General features: G+C 37.8%; 2 protein-coding genes across 2 annotated transcripts in view; one reads left to right on the top strand and one right to left on the bottom strand.

Annotated features, from left to right (window-relative positions):
* Positions 1-5,923, top strand: part of LOC129108538 (alpha-aminoadipic semialdehyde synthase, mitochondrial-like) — a gene marked incomplete at its 5' end in the record, with an annotated part of 6,465 nt that extends 542 nt beyond the window's left edge. The window contains 4 exon segments of the mRNA XM_054620388.1: positions 912-1,027; positions 1,997-2,085; positions 2,732-2,908; positions 3,051-5,923. Coding sequence (XP_054476363.1) covers positions 912-1,027; positions 1,997-2,085; positions 2,732-2,908; positions 3,051-3,169 — 501 coding nt within the window.
* Positions 5,924-7,713: 1,790 nt separating this feature from the next.
* The window catches only part of ptprz1a (protein tyrosine phosphatase receptor type Z1a), an 86,233-nt gene continuing 79,728 nt past the window's right edge, over positions 7,714-14,218 (bottom strand). Inside the window, exons 24-30 of the mRNA XM_054620092.1 lie at positions 13,319-13,412; positions 13,150-13,223; positions 12,752-12,883; positions 11,772-11,930; positions 9,242-9,384; positions 9,012-9,147; positions 7,714-8,677 (exon numbers count right to left, since the gene is read on the bottom strand). Of these exons, the coding sequence (XP_054476067.1) occupies positions 8,534-8,677; positions 9,012-9,147; positions 9,242-9,384; positions 11,772-11,930; positions 12,752-12,883; positions 13,150-13,223; positions 13,319-13,412 (882 nt within the window). The 3' untranslated portion in view covers positions 7,714-8,533. The remainder of the gene's footprint in view (positions 8,678-9,011; positions 9,148-9,241; positions 9,385-11,771; positions 11,931-12,751; positions 12,884-13,149; positions 13,224-13,318; positions 13,413-14,218) is intronic.

The raw sequence follows: 14,218 nt of genomic DNA, 5'->3' as shown, positions 1-14,218 counted from the left end.
TCCATGTATAAAAAGAGGAGCAGGAGACAGTTAAGGAGATGATGATGATGATGAAGACCCAAAGTAGGAGCTAAAGAGGAGCTAGGAGAGAGTGCAGGAGCTAAAGAGGAGCTTTATGAAACCGTATAGGAGCTGAAGGAGAGCTTTAAGAGACAGCGAGGACCAAAAGAGGATCTTAAGGAGACAGTCTAGGAGCTAAAGCAGATCTTAAGGAGACAGGATCTTAAAGAGGATCTTAAAGAGTTGGTCCAAGAGCTAGAAGAAGGCTAAAAAGGGTCTTAAGGAGACAGTCAATGAGTTAAAGTGGATCTTATGGAGACAGTCTAGCAGCTAAAGAGGATCTTAAGGCAACAGTCTAGGAGCTAGGAGACAGTCTAGGAGCTAGGAGACAGTCTAGGAGCTAAAGGGGCTCATAAGGAGATAGCCTTGGAGCAAAAGTGATTCTTAAGGCGACAGTCTAGGAGCTAGGAGAGGAGCGAGGAGGCCATCAAGGATGTAAAGAGTATCTTAAGGAGAGCGTCTAGGAGCTAGAGATGAGCTAGGAGACCATCTAGGAGCTAAAGAGGATCTTAAGGAGACAGTCTAGGAGCATGAGAAGAGCTAGGAGACCATCTAGGAGCTAAAGAGGATCTTAAGGAGACAGTCTAGGAGCATGAGAGGAGCGAGGAGGTCATCAAGGATGTAAAGTATCTTAAGGAGACAGTGTAGGAGCTAAAGAGGAGCTAGGAGATATTCGAGGAGCTAAAGGGGATCTTAGGAAGAAAGTCTATGAGCTAAAGAGGAGACAGGAGGAGCTAGGAAACCCACCTAGGAGCTTTAGGAGACAAAAAAAATGCAGATTAAATTTTTTAAAAATGTGACTCAGAAGTTTGGAGGAGCTCCAACAGTGATCTGTCCTCTCCTCTCTACAGAAAGCTCTCCTCTGTAAGCAGATGGGATTGTCCTCTTCTATTTCCCATGATGCCTTTGAAGAAGCCGTATTCGAACACATCGGAAAGGACGACTTTGTGATGGACACCCTGAGATGGTGAGATTCTGAAAACATTAATCAGGACTCCCACTGGATTGGGAAATGTACGTCTAACATTTGGGGAGGAATAAAGTTTTAAAGTCATTATTCTGAGCTCTGCACCAAAAAAGGATCGACTGCACAAGTCAAAATTTTGTTTTAATAAAAACGTCACATTTTGACAACTTTTTGGAAGCAATATAAAACGGGAGTAACCGCTTTAAAAGTGAGAAATATTTGGAAAAGGAACTGATACTTTTCCATTTGGTGGTGGAAGGTAGAATGAATTATTATTAATTAATAAAAAAGGGGAAACACTCTGGTTATTTAGCGCTAAAATTGGTCTAAATCTTCCGTAACACCCCTTTTCAACAAGTTCTTTGGATGTCCAATTTGTCCGTGCTTCTTGGCGGTCATCTGCTGCTCTTCAAAGTCGGCGTCGTTGTTGTGGAATGGCGGTCTGAGAACAAGGCTGAGGCTGCTCCTCTTCTGCACACTTTTCACTTCTCCCCTTTTTTAAAAATTATTTTAATGAGGACGCCTGAAGTGGTGTAAGCGCGCACACTCTTCAGTTTAAAACCAACTTTTTTTTTTTTTTTTCCAAAGGTCTCTTCAGAACCAAGGCCCCCGTGCCACCATTGTTCTGCCGCCGCTGGCGTCAAAGTAGTGGGAACGAGGGCCACGGCGGCATTGAAACGTGAATTCCTCCGACAGTAAAAGTGAACCGTTGGAAACATTCCAATCCGTGCAGTTAAAAGGAGTAAAAAGCCAAACGAGGCTCGCGGCTCAGATTGAATAGCTCGTTGTTCATTTATTCAATTCACCAGCAAAGCAGCGACAAAAAGCAACTGCTCATCTCTTTAGATTGAGCCAAGGATGTGTGGGCTGCCGCCGGGGGTGTTAAAGCAGAGTCATTTTTCTTTTAAACCTTTTGAAACGGCTTTGTGAAGGTTATTCTATTTGTTTGTCTCTTGTGTGCGTGTTCAGGTTCGGGATGCTGAGCGAGGAGTCGGTGGTTCACGCAGACAGCGTTCTGGCCGCTCTGGCAAAACACCTGGAAGCCAAATTATCATTCGGTGAGACGCATTTTATAAACTACAAAAACAAGTACATAAGGTTTTAACAGGCGACATCATATCATCCCAATCCTGGCTTCCCTCCCATGGCATACAATTGATTTTCAGATTTTACCAATCATTTAAAGAATGTCTATACAGAGGAAATGTTGACCCCTCATGAGCCAGCTGGCAGCCTTAGATCCTCAGGTGGCGCCCTTCTGGCTGTTCCAAAGTCGAGGCTAAAAACTAAAAGGTGGCCGTGATTTTGCCAGCAGGACCCCTCGGCTTTGGAACGACCTGCCTGAGGAGAAAAAGGCTCTTAAATCACTTCTTAAGACCCATTTTGTTAGACTTGCTTTTATGTGATGTCATCACTTTACTGCTTTATTTTATTTTTATTATAATATATATATAGTTTTTTTTTTTTTGGTTTCATTTATTTTATTTTGCTTTATTTTATTTTATTAAATGTATTTATTTATTTTATTTATTAGTTTATTTTTATCTTATCAATTGGTCTCAATGTCGAGCGCTCTGTTGTTTTTATAGTCTTGTCTTTGCTGCTTTTATTATTATTATTATTATTATTATTATTATTATTATTATTATTATTATTATTGTAAACCAGTACATGAACTTCTGGTGTCTTTTTTCCCCTGGTTAGATAAGTCTGAGCGAGACATGATCATCATGAGGAACGACGTTGGGCTCCGCCATCCGACCGGCGAGCTGGAGACCAAACACATTAGCCTGGCGGTGTACGGAGACCCCAGCGGCTTCTCCGCCATGGCCAAGACCGTAGGATACCCAGCAGCCATTGCAGCCCGCATGGTCCTTGATGGTAAGTTACGTCCGTCTTGAAGATTGTCAGAAATATTTAAAAATAAAGGGCTGCACGGTTGTGTTGGCCTTTCGATAGTCAGCCGCTTAAAGATATTAGATGGTAATAGAACTTGAGCATGCGTTTTTATTTTTTTCTGCAGGTGAAATCATGACAAAGGGACTCGTGGTTCCGATGACGAAGGATATCTACGGGCCGGCGCTGGCCTGCCTGAAGGAGGAAGGACTTCACTTCATGTCCAAGAGCACCCTGCAGGAGTAAAAGCCGAACCTCCAGAAAGAGCAGATCAGTAATCACTATAAATAATACTCAAAAAAACCAGAGAACATTTAAAGAATAACACATGCAATCATCGGCATATTCACCAACTTTATCCAAAGGTCAAAAATAGGGAAAAAGCCAAAAAGTTCAAATGTTGCGATCCCCAGAAGTAATTTTGTATTGTGTTAAAATTCAATGTTATAATAATTTGGCAAAGTTTTAAAACTGTTTGTAAGTTTTAGGTCAGAAGCTGTAAATCTGCAGTTTAATATTAACATTCTGAGTTTGTCTACCGTGTCAGAGAAACGTTCTTCTGTGAAGATGTGTGAAAGCTCGCCTTTTAGACGTTAGAAATTTAAAGCACAGTTTCTCATTCAACTACTGTTGAAACCCGTCTTCCTGGTAAACTATTCCTGGAGACTTAATGGTTAAGTGTTAAATTGTCAGTTGTTTAACCCGTCATGCAATCATAAATCTGCAAAGTTTTTATTGGAACACGAATGTAAGTGAACCTCTCTGAGTTCTAACAGTCTTTTATTTTCTCTCCATCACCTCAAACAGCATCTAATATCTGCATTAATTAAAAACCCAATACAAACCCAGCTCAATACTCTACCGACCTTCAAACTGTGATAACCTTCAACAAAAAAAACATCACCTTAGTTACAAACTCATTTTGCATATTTTCTTTCAAGCAGTCATGGAAATAAACCAGTCCAACATCAAATCCATAGAATACCGTTCACGGCTCCCATTCACAGGTCATTAATGCATGAAATATAGTGAGTGAAAACTAATGAAGCTAAGAGCCGTTAGGAATGATTATTTTCAGCTTGTTTGAACAGGATCATGAGTTAATCGTTTCATTTTGTTGGTCAGAATTTGCAACGTGTGCAATATGATCAACTCACAGTCTCAATATCTGCAATATATCTAATAATAATAAAACAATATCTTTTATGCACTTTAAATAAACAAATCATCGGGCAACAGTTCAAAAGTATGAAATCAGTACCTAATGATCACCACTTATTAGATTTTGTTCAGCATTTCTGGCTCGTTATCCAGAAATAATGATTTAATTAAGCAGTACTATAATTCAAAAAATACCGACGACCCCATGTGGAGGATTCAAAAATGTCTGATTCCAAACCACATAATGATTGTATCAAAAACTACACTTTGGTAAAGAGAGCACCTGCTTTTACCTGGTTTGACCATTGTATTCTTCACGAAAACTTTTGCCATCTGAATGATTTCAAATGTAATATAATCCCATAAAAGTTACAAAGTTCAGTTTTATCGTATTTAAAATGAAGAAAAAGTTAGTGAAGCTAACGTTAGTTTGTCTTGTCAGTCTGTGAAGCTAATGTTAGCTTCACAGACTTACAATAAAAACTAACATTAGTTTGTCTTATCAAGCTAACGTTAGTTTGTGTTGTCAGTCTGTGCAGCTAACGTTAGTTTATCCGTCCGTCTTTGAAGCTAACGTTAGTTTATCCGTCAGTCTTTGAAGCTAACGTTAGTTTATCCGTCAGTCTTTGAAGCTAACGTTAGTTTATCCGTCAGTCTTTGAAGCTAACGTTAGTTTATCCGTCAGTCTTTGAAGCTAACGTTAGTTTATCCGTCAGTCTTTGAAGCTAACGTTAGTTTATCCGTCAGTCTTTGAAGCTAGTGTTATTTTGTCCCTCAGTCTGTGAGGCTAACGGTTATTGTTAGCTCACGTGACAAAAGTCTGAAGCGTTCAACATTAACGTTCGGGGTATAACAGCTTTTAGTTACATTTGTAGACCTGACATACCTGCAGTTTGTCAGCACACCAATTACTGTATGCAGCTGTTATAATTACATTTAATACCACTTTAGAATGCAATGATTACTTTTGAATATTATAAAGTAAAGTTAAGTTTATCTTGTGTGCAAAATTGATAGTTTCTTCTATGTAAAGCTAGCCAAGTTTACTAAAAAAATTGGGGGAATTTCACAAGTGAGTAAACAAATTTCAAGTGATTACTTTCATGTAAAAACAAGAAACTAAATTTAAATAATTAATAATAATAAAAAAAATTGAATTGAATGCAAACTTATCTTGTTTTACTGTCGAAAATAGTTAAAATGTTAGTGAGAAAAAATATAAATGTGACCACCAAAAAATGTATTATCTTTAGAATACTATTTTTTAACTCATGATCTTGATTCGTTAGCTGAAACATGATCAGAAACAGCGGCCCTCAGAGGTAGACATTTTTATTTGAGTTGTTTTAAAGGGTCAATTCTGTATTTGTGGAACCTAAAGTTTCCCAGACTGTAATATTTATTGTCTGCGCCATGAGAAATATTTATTTTATTTTTTGTGGGGGGGGTGGGTCACCTTGTAAACGGTTTGTTACATGCTTTAAAAAAATACCCAGAGAGATATTTTATAAGTACCTGAGATATATTTTTAAAAGTAATTTTATGTAGTTTGTATGTGGGCCTCCAGAAGGTTTTCAAAAGCAGCGTGTTATTTGATATTTTGGAAGATTTGTAGGTTTGAATCTGAAAGAGAAGAGAGAACAAAATGAACACGTTTGTGATCTAAGTATTGGTTTTATTTTCTCCTGGTAAACCTGCAACGTTGTTTTGTCCTTAATGTTTCAGCAGACATTTATATCATTCATGATTACAAAACACTAATTTCTTTGTAAAAGCTTGTTTTAATAGAACATTTTGCTATCTAAAAATGTGAAAAAAAGTTACATGAATAAAAATGATTCTGTTACATTCTTTCTTTCTTTCTTCTTTCATGAATTTAGATACCGAAATGCCAATTGCAAATGTAATAATCCTATTATTAATCTTGTTTTTATTTATTCAATTTACTAATTCATTCTAATTAAACACTTAAAGTCTTTAATCACACTGTTGGAACATTGCAGCCTCCATACATGCGTGACTGCATACTAGTAAATGTAAGTGGAGTGATTCCTTTTTTTAGTAAGGTATTTGGGCGAACTGAACCTTTCAAACTTTTCGTGCATCATGTTTTTAGTAACTTTTTTTTTTACTCAAGTCATGCTGATTTAACTTCAGTTATGTTACAACTTTTATCAGTTATTTCTGCTTAAGTACAGAACTTTCACTTGTATTCGCATTCGCACTGTAGTATTTCACGTTTATCTTAGTAAAACGTTGGACTACTTCTTCTACCACTGTGAACATATGAAGGCTGACTTTCAGGATTTAGCCAAAACTCAAATATTTTGGGTACCAGACCTTGGATTCTGGATTTTGTGTAATGTATTTGTGATCCTGTTCTGAAGGCCTCTCAGCCTCCTAGTCAGCTCTTCTAAAAAAAAAAAAGACAATCAGCCTGTTTGCTTCCACTCAATTTGGAGGCAGCCATGCAAACTAGGCCACCAAGCAGGGGATAATTGGGCATGTAATTATGAGAAGTCAAAAATGCAAATTAAGGTGAGGATACGGCGGCTGGTCAAGATGACGTCTGGGACACTTGACCTATTTTCTAGTCCTGAAAAGGCGCATTTCTTGCGTCTTGAGTCTTAGCCCGGATTAGCGCATGGGAAATCAACTGGAATAACCAGTTCAGCGCAGGGATTAAAGCATGACTCCATAAAGGGAAAATATATAATCCACAGGCTGGACAGCACTCTGTTTTCTTCAGAACCACATCTTTATTGTCTCTATTTCTGTGTGTGTTTCTTTAACACCTCTCTCCTGTCAGGCTCACGGGGGTGTCTACTCCATCTTTTGTCTCGCCGTTGTGACCTTTGACCTCCTTCCTGTTGGTAGACTGTGAGGCTGTTGGTCGGGGAACCAAGGCTCAATCTGTTGCTCTAAGTCACTCTGAGTAAATCAGCTAAAGCCCAGAAATGTAAATTTATGTAACCTGCTTTCTCAGCCAATGTTTGATTGCCTCTTTATTGTCCTGCTTGGAGACCCTGCTTAATTTTTGTTCACCTTTTAGTTCTTATAGTGATGTAAAAAGTCCCATTGGCTACAATTGTTAACTTTCTTGTAGATATTCATGGTCCCCCAAAGGCTGGGCCCTAATAATTTTGGTGTTTTTGTCCTGCCAAAAACACTATTGTCCACAAAAATATTCAACTTTAATGACCAGCCTGAGAAACAAAACAAGAAATGAAACTAAATTTCCCAACCCCATTTCTGTTCCCCAAAGGATGACCCCTGACCCAAACCCTAGCACTCAGAATTGACCTTTTTATGGCATATTGTAATATATTGTTTAAGACTTTTTGACTTACTATACAATAACTTTTTATGACTCACAATGCTATGACTTTTGTATGACTTACTATCATATGACCTATTATGACATACTATACTAGGGGGAGTCCTATTTTCTTGCTCATTGAAGCTTTAAGTAGCTTAAGAAAAATGGTAAAAACGTCAACATTATTGGCCGGGATTGGCTGGTTTTTTTTCATAATAACTGACAGCACTGTTGTGTATGCGTTGGTGTACTTGTGTTGTGGTTGTGCAAAGACTAACAAAAATACTCCAAAAGGCTCCTTCTTTGGTGTTCTTTCACTTATTTAATCCTCTAGCTAATAATCCAGCAGTGTTTCATGTCCGGCTAAAAAACATACATGTCAGTACCCCATGCATCACATTTAGTCTGTTACAAAATCCAGAATATAAAAAGCATTAATGTTCTCCAACTAAGCAATTAGAATTAAACCATAACATTTGAATGCACTAAAAATGGTAAAATATAAAAATCTAAAAGTATAAATAGAAATTTGGTCCATCAAGTTGATTACTATAATATTATTTACATTAGATTATTATTTTTTATTATTCCAGGCCCTTATTTTATATTTGACTGCAATAGCAAACTGCTGCTACCGTTGCGATGGTATTTACAGAAAGGAGTTCAGTGCGGGAGCTCTATAAAAGACAAGCTAACAAAATAGCTCTTTTGATGTAAAAAGATTCATTTTTTCCCTTTTTTTCCCCATTTGGCTCAGTGCCAATAAATACAAAGGTTTAGGAAAAGTTAGTTGAGTGAAACGTCTCAGGGCAGTACAGAGTTAAAAACATCGGACGGTTAGTCTACAGCTTGTATCAAAGTTAGAAGTACAGAATGAAAAATACAAAAAGGCACACATTACAAAATTGCAGGCAGTCCAGATCCAGCGGAGAAGAAATTGGTCGGTACGGGACTCAAACTACCACACAGAGTGCTCCTGAATGCTGAGGATTTTTATTTAGTAGTTGTAGCATGAGTCTGGCATCAGGGGAAGCTCTGTTGGTGATTGAAGTGGAAGGACAAAATTCTGATGCTCATTTTTAAAAGTTAAACAAGTTCTTTGTGTTTCTTTTGGGGGGTCAGGGGGCAGGTTACACCAGGGACTCAAGGCTCTCTGCAGTGCTGGCGGTGCCCACCACAATGGTACCGTTGTTGTCTGAAGACTGGAGGGTTTTCTCATCTTCTTGCGTCCCGATGAGACTCAGCATGGCTTTGTACAGGAACTGGTACTGCTCCTGTAAAACATAGACAAGTAACCGATTGTTATATTTAGGGGTATTTCAAATCCTGGTAGTGCAAAAAATGTTCTCCTCTAAATAAGTTTGTTTGACCGAGAGGTTTGTTTCCAAGCCGACTTGTACATATGACTGGGATTCTTGGCCCTCTAGACTTTACTTTTTCTTTCAATTTAAATTTCCCAGATATTAGCATTTAACTTGGTAAATACAAAGTTGTATTAACACTATGAAAATATCACCCAAGTTAAAATTAACCTAGCGTAAGTCACAGAAGCAGTGTAACAGACAATACAATATCATCAGCATAGTGTGAGACGACCAACAGCCTTACGATGTCGTTGAAGACTCCTGGTCTCATTACGTTTGTCAGTTTGGCCACTTGGAAGACGTCGACCGAACCTTCGGCCTTCAGCTGACGAGTTAGAGACGATAGAGCGCAGAATGTCCCCGCTGTTACTCCACCCACACTAGAAAAAGAAACTTTCACTGTGAAATATTGTCAGAATCCCTAAAATGTTTTTATTCTTATAGTGCATGTTGACTACTAAGTGAAGGTCTTACTCATCGTGGACCACAATGGGGCCGTCCTTGGAGGTGCTCTCCTCTTTCACCAGGTTGAGGAGCTCGAAGGTGTTGCTGATGGGACTGTCTGGATTCGGCCAGCGGGGGGCCCGGTAGTGTTTCACCTCCAGAACATAGTCGTCCTGTCAAGATAAGAAAGAACGAGACCAGACAAAAAAGTCCTTTATTGGTTTTTACTGTAAAATATTGAATTATCAAATTAACCATATAAATCCCAAATAATACACAATGGCTTCAGAAAGTATTCAGAAACCTACACATTTGAATACTTAATGTGCTGAAGATATTTTTTCCAATGGATCACAAACTCATTATTGCTAAATTAGGATGACATTAAATTTGTCAAAGTAAAGTATTTAAAAAAAATTATATAATATGTTCAAGTCTGTATAGTGTGTCAAAAAAGTAATGAAAAAAGTCTTATTATGGTACGTTGAAAAAAGTAAAAAAAAGGTCTTTATAGCATGTCAAAAAATATGAACAAAGTCATAGTATAGCATGTGGAAAAAAGTTATAGTTTAGTGTGTCAAAAAGTCATGATAATAGTCATGAAAAGAAAAAGAAGTCATAGTATAGCATGTCAAAAAATGTCATTGTATATATGACAAAAGTCATAATATATGTGACAAAAAATGTCATGAAAAAAAGTCATAGTATAACAGTATAGTACTAAAGTCATAGTATAGCATGTTGAAAAACTGTTGTGAAAAAGTCATAGAAAGTCAAAAAGAAGTCCTATTATATAATGTCGAAAAGGTCAGGATATTGTTATGTGTCATTCGTGGGCTGCTGTTTTATTCTATATTTTCTTGTTCTAGGTGCTGCTCCAACGCCTGTGTGAAGATGTCTGGTGGACAGCTCCTTAGTCTACGCCCACTCCCTCTCCCCAATACAAGACACAGCTTTTTGTTCCCTTAATTGATCCTTTGTAAATAATAATTTGTACTGTTGCATCTAACCCCGTGTAGTGTCCGTCTTTATGCGCAGCGTTTGAGCTTCAGTTGTAAATTGTAAATGGTAAATGGACTGTACTTGTATAGCGCTTTTCTCGTTTTCCGACCAATCAAAGCGCTTTGACATTACATATCATCATTAACCCATTCACATCCATTCATACACTGATGGGAGGGGCTGCTAAGGTACCATCTGTCCATCAGGACACTAATTAACATACATACACATTCATACACCACAGGAACAGCCTGCGGGAGCAATTTGGGGTTAAGTGTTTTGCCCAAGGACAGATCGACATGGACTGCCGGAGCCGGGGATCGTACCGCCAACCCTCTGATCTGAGGAAAGTAAGAACTATTACTCCAAAAGAAGTACTAGTTAAAAGTCCTGAAAGAAGTCATGTCGAAAGAATAATAGATAAATATAAATATAACCCTGTGTCGTGTCCTTCTTTATGCTTTGCGTTTAGGCATGTTATAATATAGAATGTCAAAAAAGGTAATGATATAGCATGTTGAAAAAAGTAATTGTATAGCATGTTGAAAAAACAAAGCAATGAGCAAAAATGGAAAAAAGTCAACGTATAGTATGTCAGAAAAAAGTCAAATCACAACATGTCGAAATAAGGCATAGTGTAGTATGTCGATCAAAAGTCATAGCATAGCATGTCGGGAATTAATGAAAAAAGTCAGTGCATAGTATGTTAAAAAAAATAATGAAAACATTTTTTAGTATAGCATGTCAATAAAAAAATATACTATGATGTCAAAACGTCATAAAAAGTCAAAGTATAGTATGTGCAAAAAATCTGGAAAATATTCAGAGTACAGCATGTCAAAAAAGTCATGAATAAAGTCACAGTATAGAATGTCAAAAACTGTCAGAGTACAGTCTGTCAAACAATATCATTTAATTTTTATGTGAAAAATAGTAATAGTATTGTACATCCAAAAATATAAAAAAAAGTCAGAGAAAAGTAAATAAAAAAATGCTGTTCCTTTATTTGATCCTTTTTGTTGTTTTGTAAATAAATCATTCATACTGATGCATCTTTTCCTGTGTTAGTATAGTTATAGTAAGGTATAGTACAGTCCTCAAAATGTCATAGTATAGTTTGTAGTAAAAAAAGTCATTGTAATTGTACAGTAAATAAATAAAATGTCATTAAAAAGAGATTGCACATTATGTCATAAATGGGTAATAAAATCGTCATAATGTCGTATGCCATAAAAAAATGTAAAAAATGCTCACAGTATTGAAAAAGGAAATAAAAAATGTCTCTTTCTTATAGTGTTTCTTTTACTCTTGATAATACACAGAGTTCAATTTGTTAAATGACCCTTCTCAATGCTGTGAGCAGCAAAAATGAATGAAATTCACCTGTATTGAAATGAAATGGAGCAGAAACCTTGAGACAGGTAACTAAAAACCTTTGAAAAAATTGAACCTAGCTGTATAAATAGATACCACTAAAAAAAAAAATGTTTTAACATTATTAATTTCGACCATGTTTTTGTTGTCTAAGTCAACCTGTCATGTTCCAGTCTGCACTAACCTGTGAAGCTTCCAGTACGTAGTCCTGGACCACCAGCATGTCCTCGTTGGTCAGACAGATATGATTCTCACTCCTCTGAGTGACAGTGAACATCTCGTAGCTGATTGGCTGCCCTTTACGGGGCCACAGGACGCACAGCTCCGCCTCCTCCTCGGGCGTCTAACAAAACAGAAAGTCAGCATACGATTACATCACACTTCGATACAACACTACAGATGGAAATCTGTAACTATGGCGACTTGTAATCTTGTTGTTATTATTCAGAGAATTCTTAGCGAGCGTGCTTTTGTGAATCTTAAATTGATAATTGAACATTTTCAGAATACACTAATATTTACTTTTGTTCTGAGAGAGACATGAGAAGATGGATATCAACCTCATGTCTGCAAAAACTCCACTTAATCCAACTTGGAAGTGTCCAAGATTGTCCGCCCCATTGGTTACCTTGTGGTCCCTCCATTTAAAAAGTCTAAATGAGCGGTTTTTGCTGTGATACATATTCATATCGGTTTGTTAACAAGTGAAACCAGATAAGAATTCAGTACAGACCCTTTGAAATAGCTGACTCAATTGTTTGAAGCGTACAGTACGTAGCATTTAGGGAGATCATTAGCAGAGATGGAATATGATATTAAATAGTATGGGTTTTTTTGGGTATATATTACCTGAAACTATTAATTGTTGGCTGTTTATACTGTACTTATAATAATTATTAAATGAGAAGTAGAGTCATTTTCTCATAGACGTCTATACAACCGTGAGGACACACCCCCTGATGGACAGGAGAGAGAATGCAAATGTAAGACACATCCGCATCGGCTCCACTCAGCAGAACAGGATGTTGCTGTTTTAGCTGTTAATGAGTGAGCTTGAGAGGTGTATTTGTAAACTCTGGACAGAGCCAGGCTAGCTCTTTCCAGTCTTTATGCTAAGCTAGGCTAACCACTCCCTGACTCCAGCTCTGTACAAAAACTCCTCACCTCTCCTGACGCCGTCCCCATCAGCGACACGATGACCTGGGCGTTGTGGTCCCATATCATCCTCCAGAAGTCCTTTACGGTGCCAGGCAAAGGATTCTGGGTAATGATGAACTCGCTGCTCTGCCTGTAACCCTGCAGGAACAGAAACAGGGCTTCAGTATCAATCATGTCCATGTTTGGTTTTTACTTTCACATTGTGACTGGACTGATTTACAAACTCAAGAGGATGATACATTCTACTTCTACTGTTCACTGTTCACTGTTAATGAGGAAGAGACAGCTACCAAACGGAACTTCGTTGTATCACTACAATGACAATAAAAACCTCTTTATCTTTATCTTATCTTTATCCGACTCTGGAGAAGATTTGAACCTGGACAGAATGAGTTTGTTCTTACTGTGACGTAAGAGGCGTTGATGTAGTCGGACGTTTCCCCGGCCGTCGTGGACAGACGCACTCGTGACCTCTCAACTGCAACGACAGAAAGAAGAAACCAAACGTTACAGAGTTATTCATCACCGTCTTTCCTCTTCTAACCTCAACAAACCGTAGCCCAAGAGACTCACCAGGGACCACGGAGCCGTCTCTGTTCTTGCTGCGGTTGCAGTCCTGCAGAGCTGTAGAGGAGTCGCACGGCTTCACTCCGGAGTGACAAACCAGCTGTGGGAAACACCGAACATCTGTAAGCGACTGAAGAAGCAGCACTGAATAATTCTGTTAAACCTTGAAGCTGTTTTGTTTCAAAGCATCTATGCAAAGTGCTCCTTGATCTAGTCTTAATCTTTGACTACATTGGGACATTTCTAAACGAAGTCCTACATTTGTTGCAATGTTTTGAATGTTCATTCATTATTTGGGTGTTTTTGTTGACAGCTACATTTGATGATTAATTAGTTTTCATTCGTTAAGGTCAGAATAAAGCATTAAAATATCAAATATCTTCTATCCAGATCCTTTTAGAACTTCCCAGTTCATTCCTTCAAGAATTCAGACGCTTTCCACTAAAACAACCTAAAGTAGTTTTACTTTTTTAAACATTAACTTTAATTAAATCAGGTCTATTACACACATAAAATCTGACTTCTGCATTTAACCCATCCTAAGCATTTTAGGAGCAGTGGGCTGCTGCAAAGCGTTCGGGGAGCAACTTTGGGTTCAGTGTCTTGCTCAAGGACACGAAGGACAAGCTGCAGACCGAAGAGGCCAGGGATCAAACTGCCAACCTTGTGATTAAAGGACGACTTGCTCTACCTAAACTATTAAGATCAATTTAGACGGTTTTTCACCTTATATTGAAAGTTAATTCCCTTGTCTCATTTCTAATATTAATGTTAATAAGTAAAATATATTTTTTAAGGAGGTGTTGGAGTCATTTTGAGGTGGGCAATAAGGGTGCAGTTCTTTTGGGATCTCACGATTCAATTCAATATTGATTCTTTGGGTTATGATTGAATTCAAAAATCGAT

This window comes from Anoplopoma fimbria, chromosome 19 (genome assembly GCF_027596085.1).
Source record: "Anoplopoma fimbria isolate UVic2021 breed Golden Eagle Sablefish chromosome 19, Afim_UVic_2022, whole genome shotgun sequence".
Lineage (NCBI taxonomy): Eukaryota > Metazoa > Chordata > Actinopteri > Perciformes > Anoplopomatidae > Anoplopoma > Anoplopoma fimbria.
Note: the sequence above shows the minus strand (reverse complement) of the source record. Positions and strands in the feature narration are given on the sequence as shown.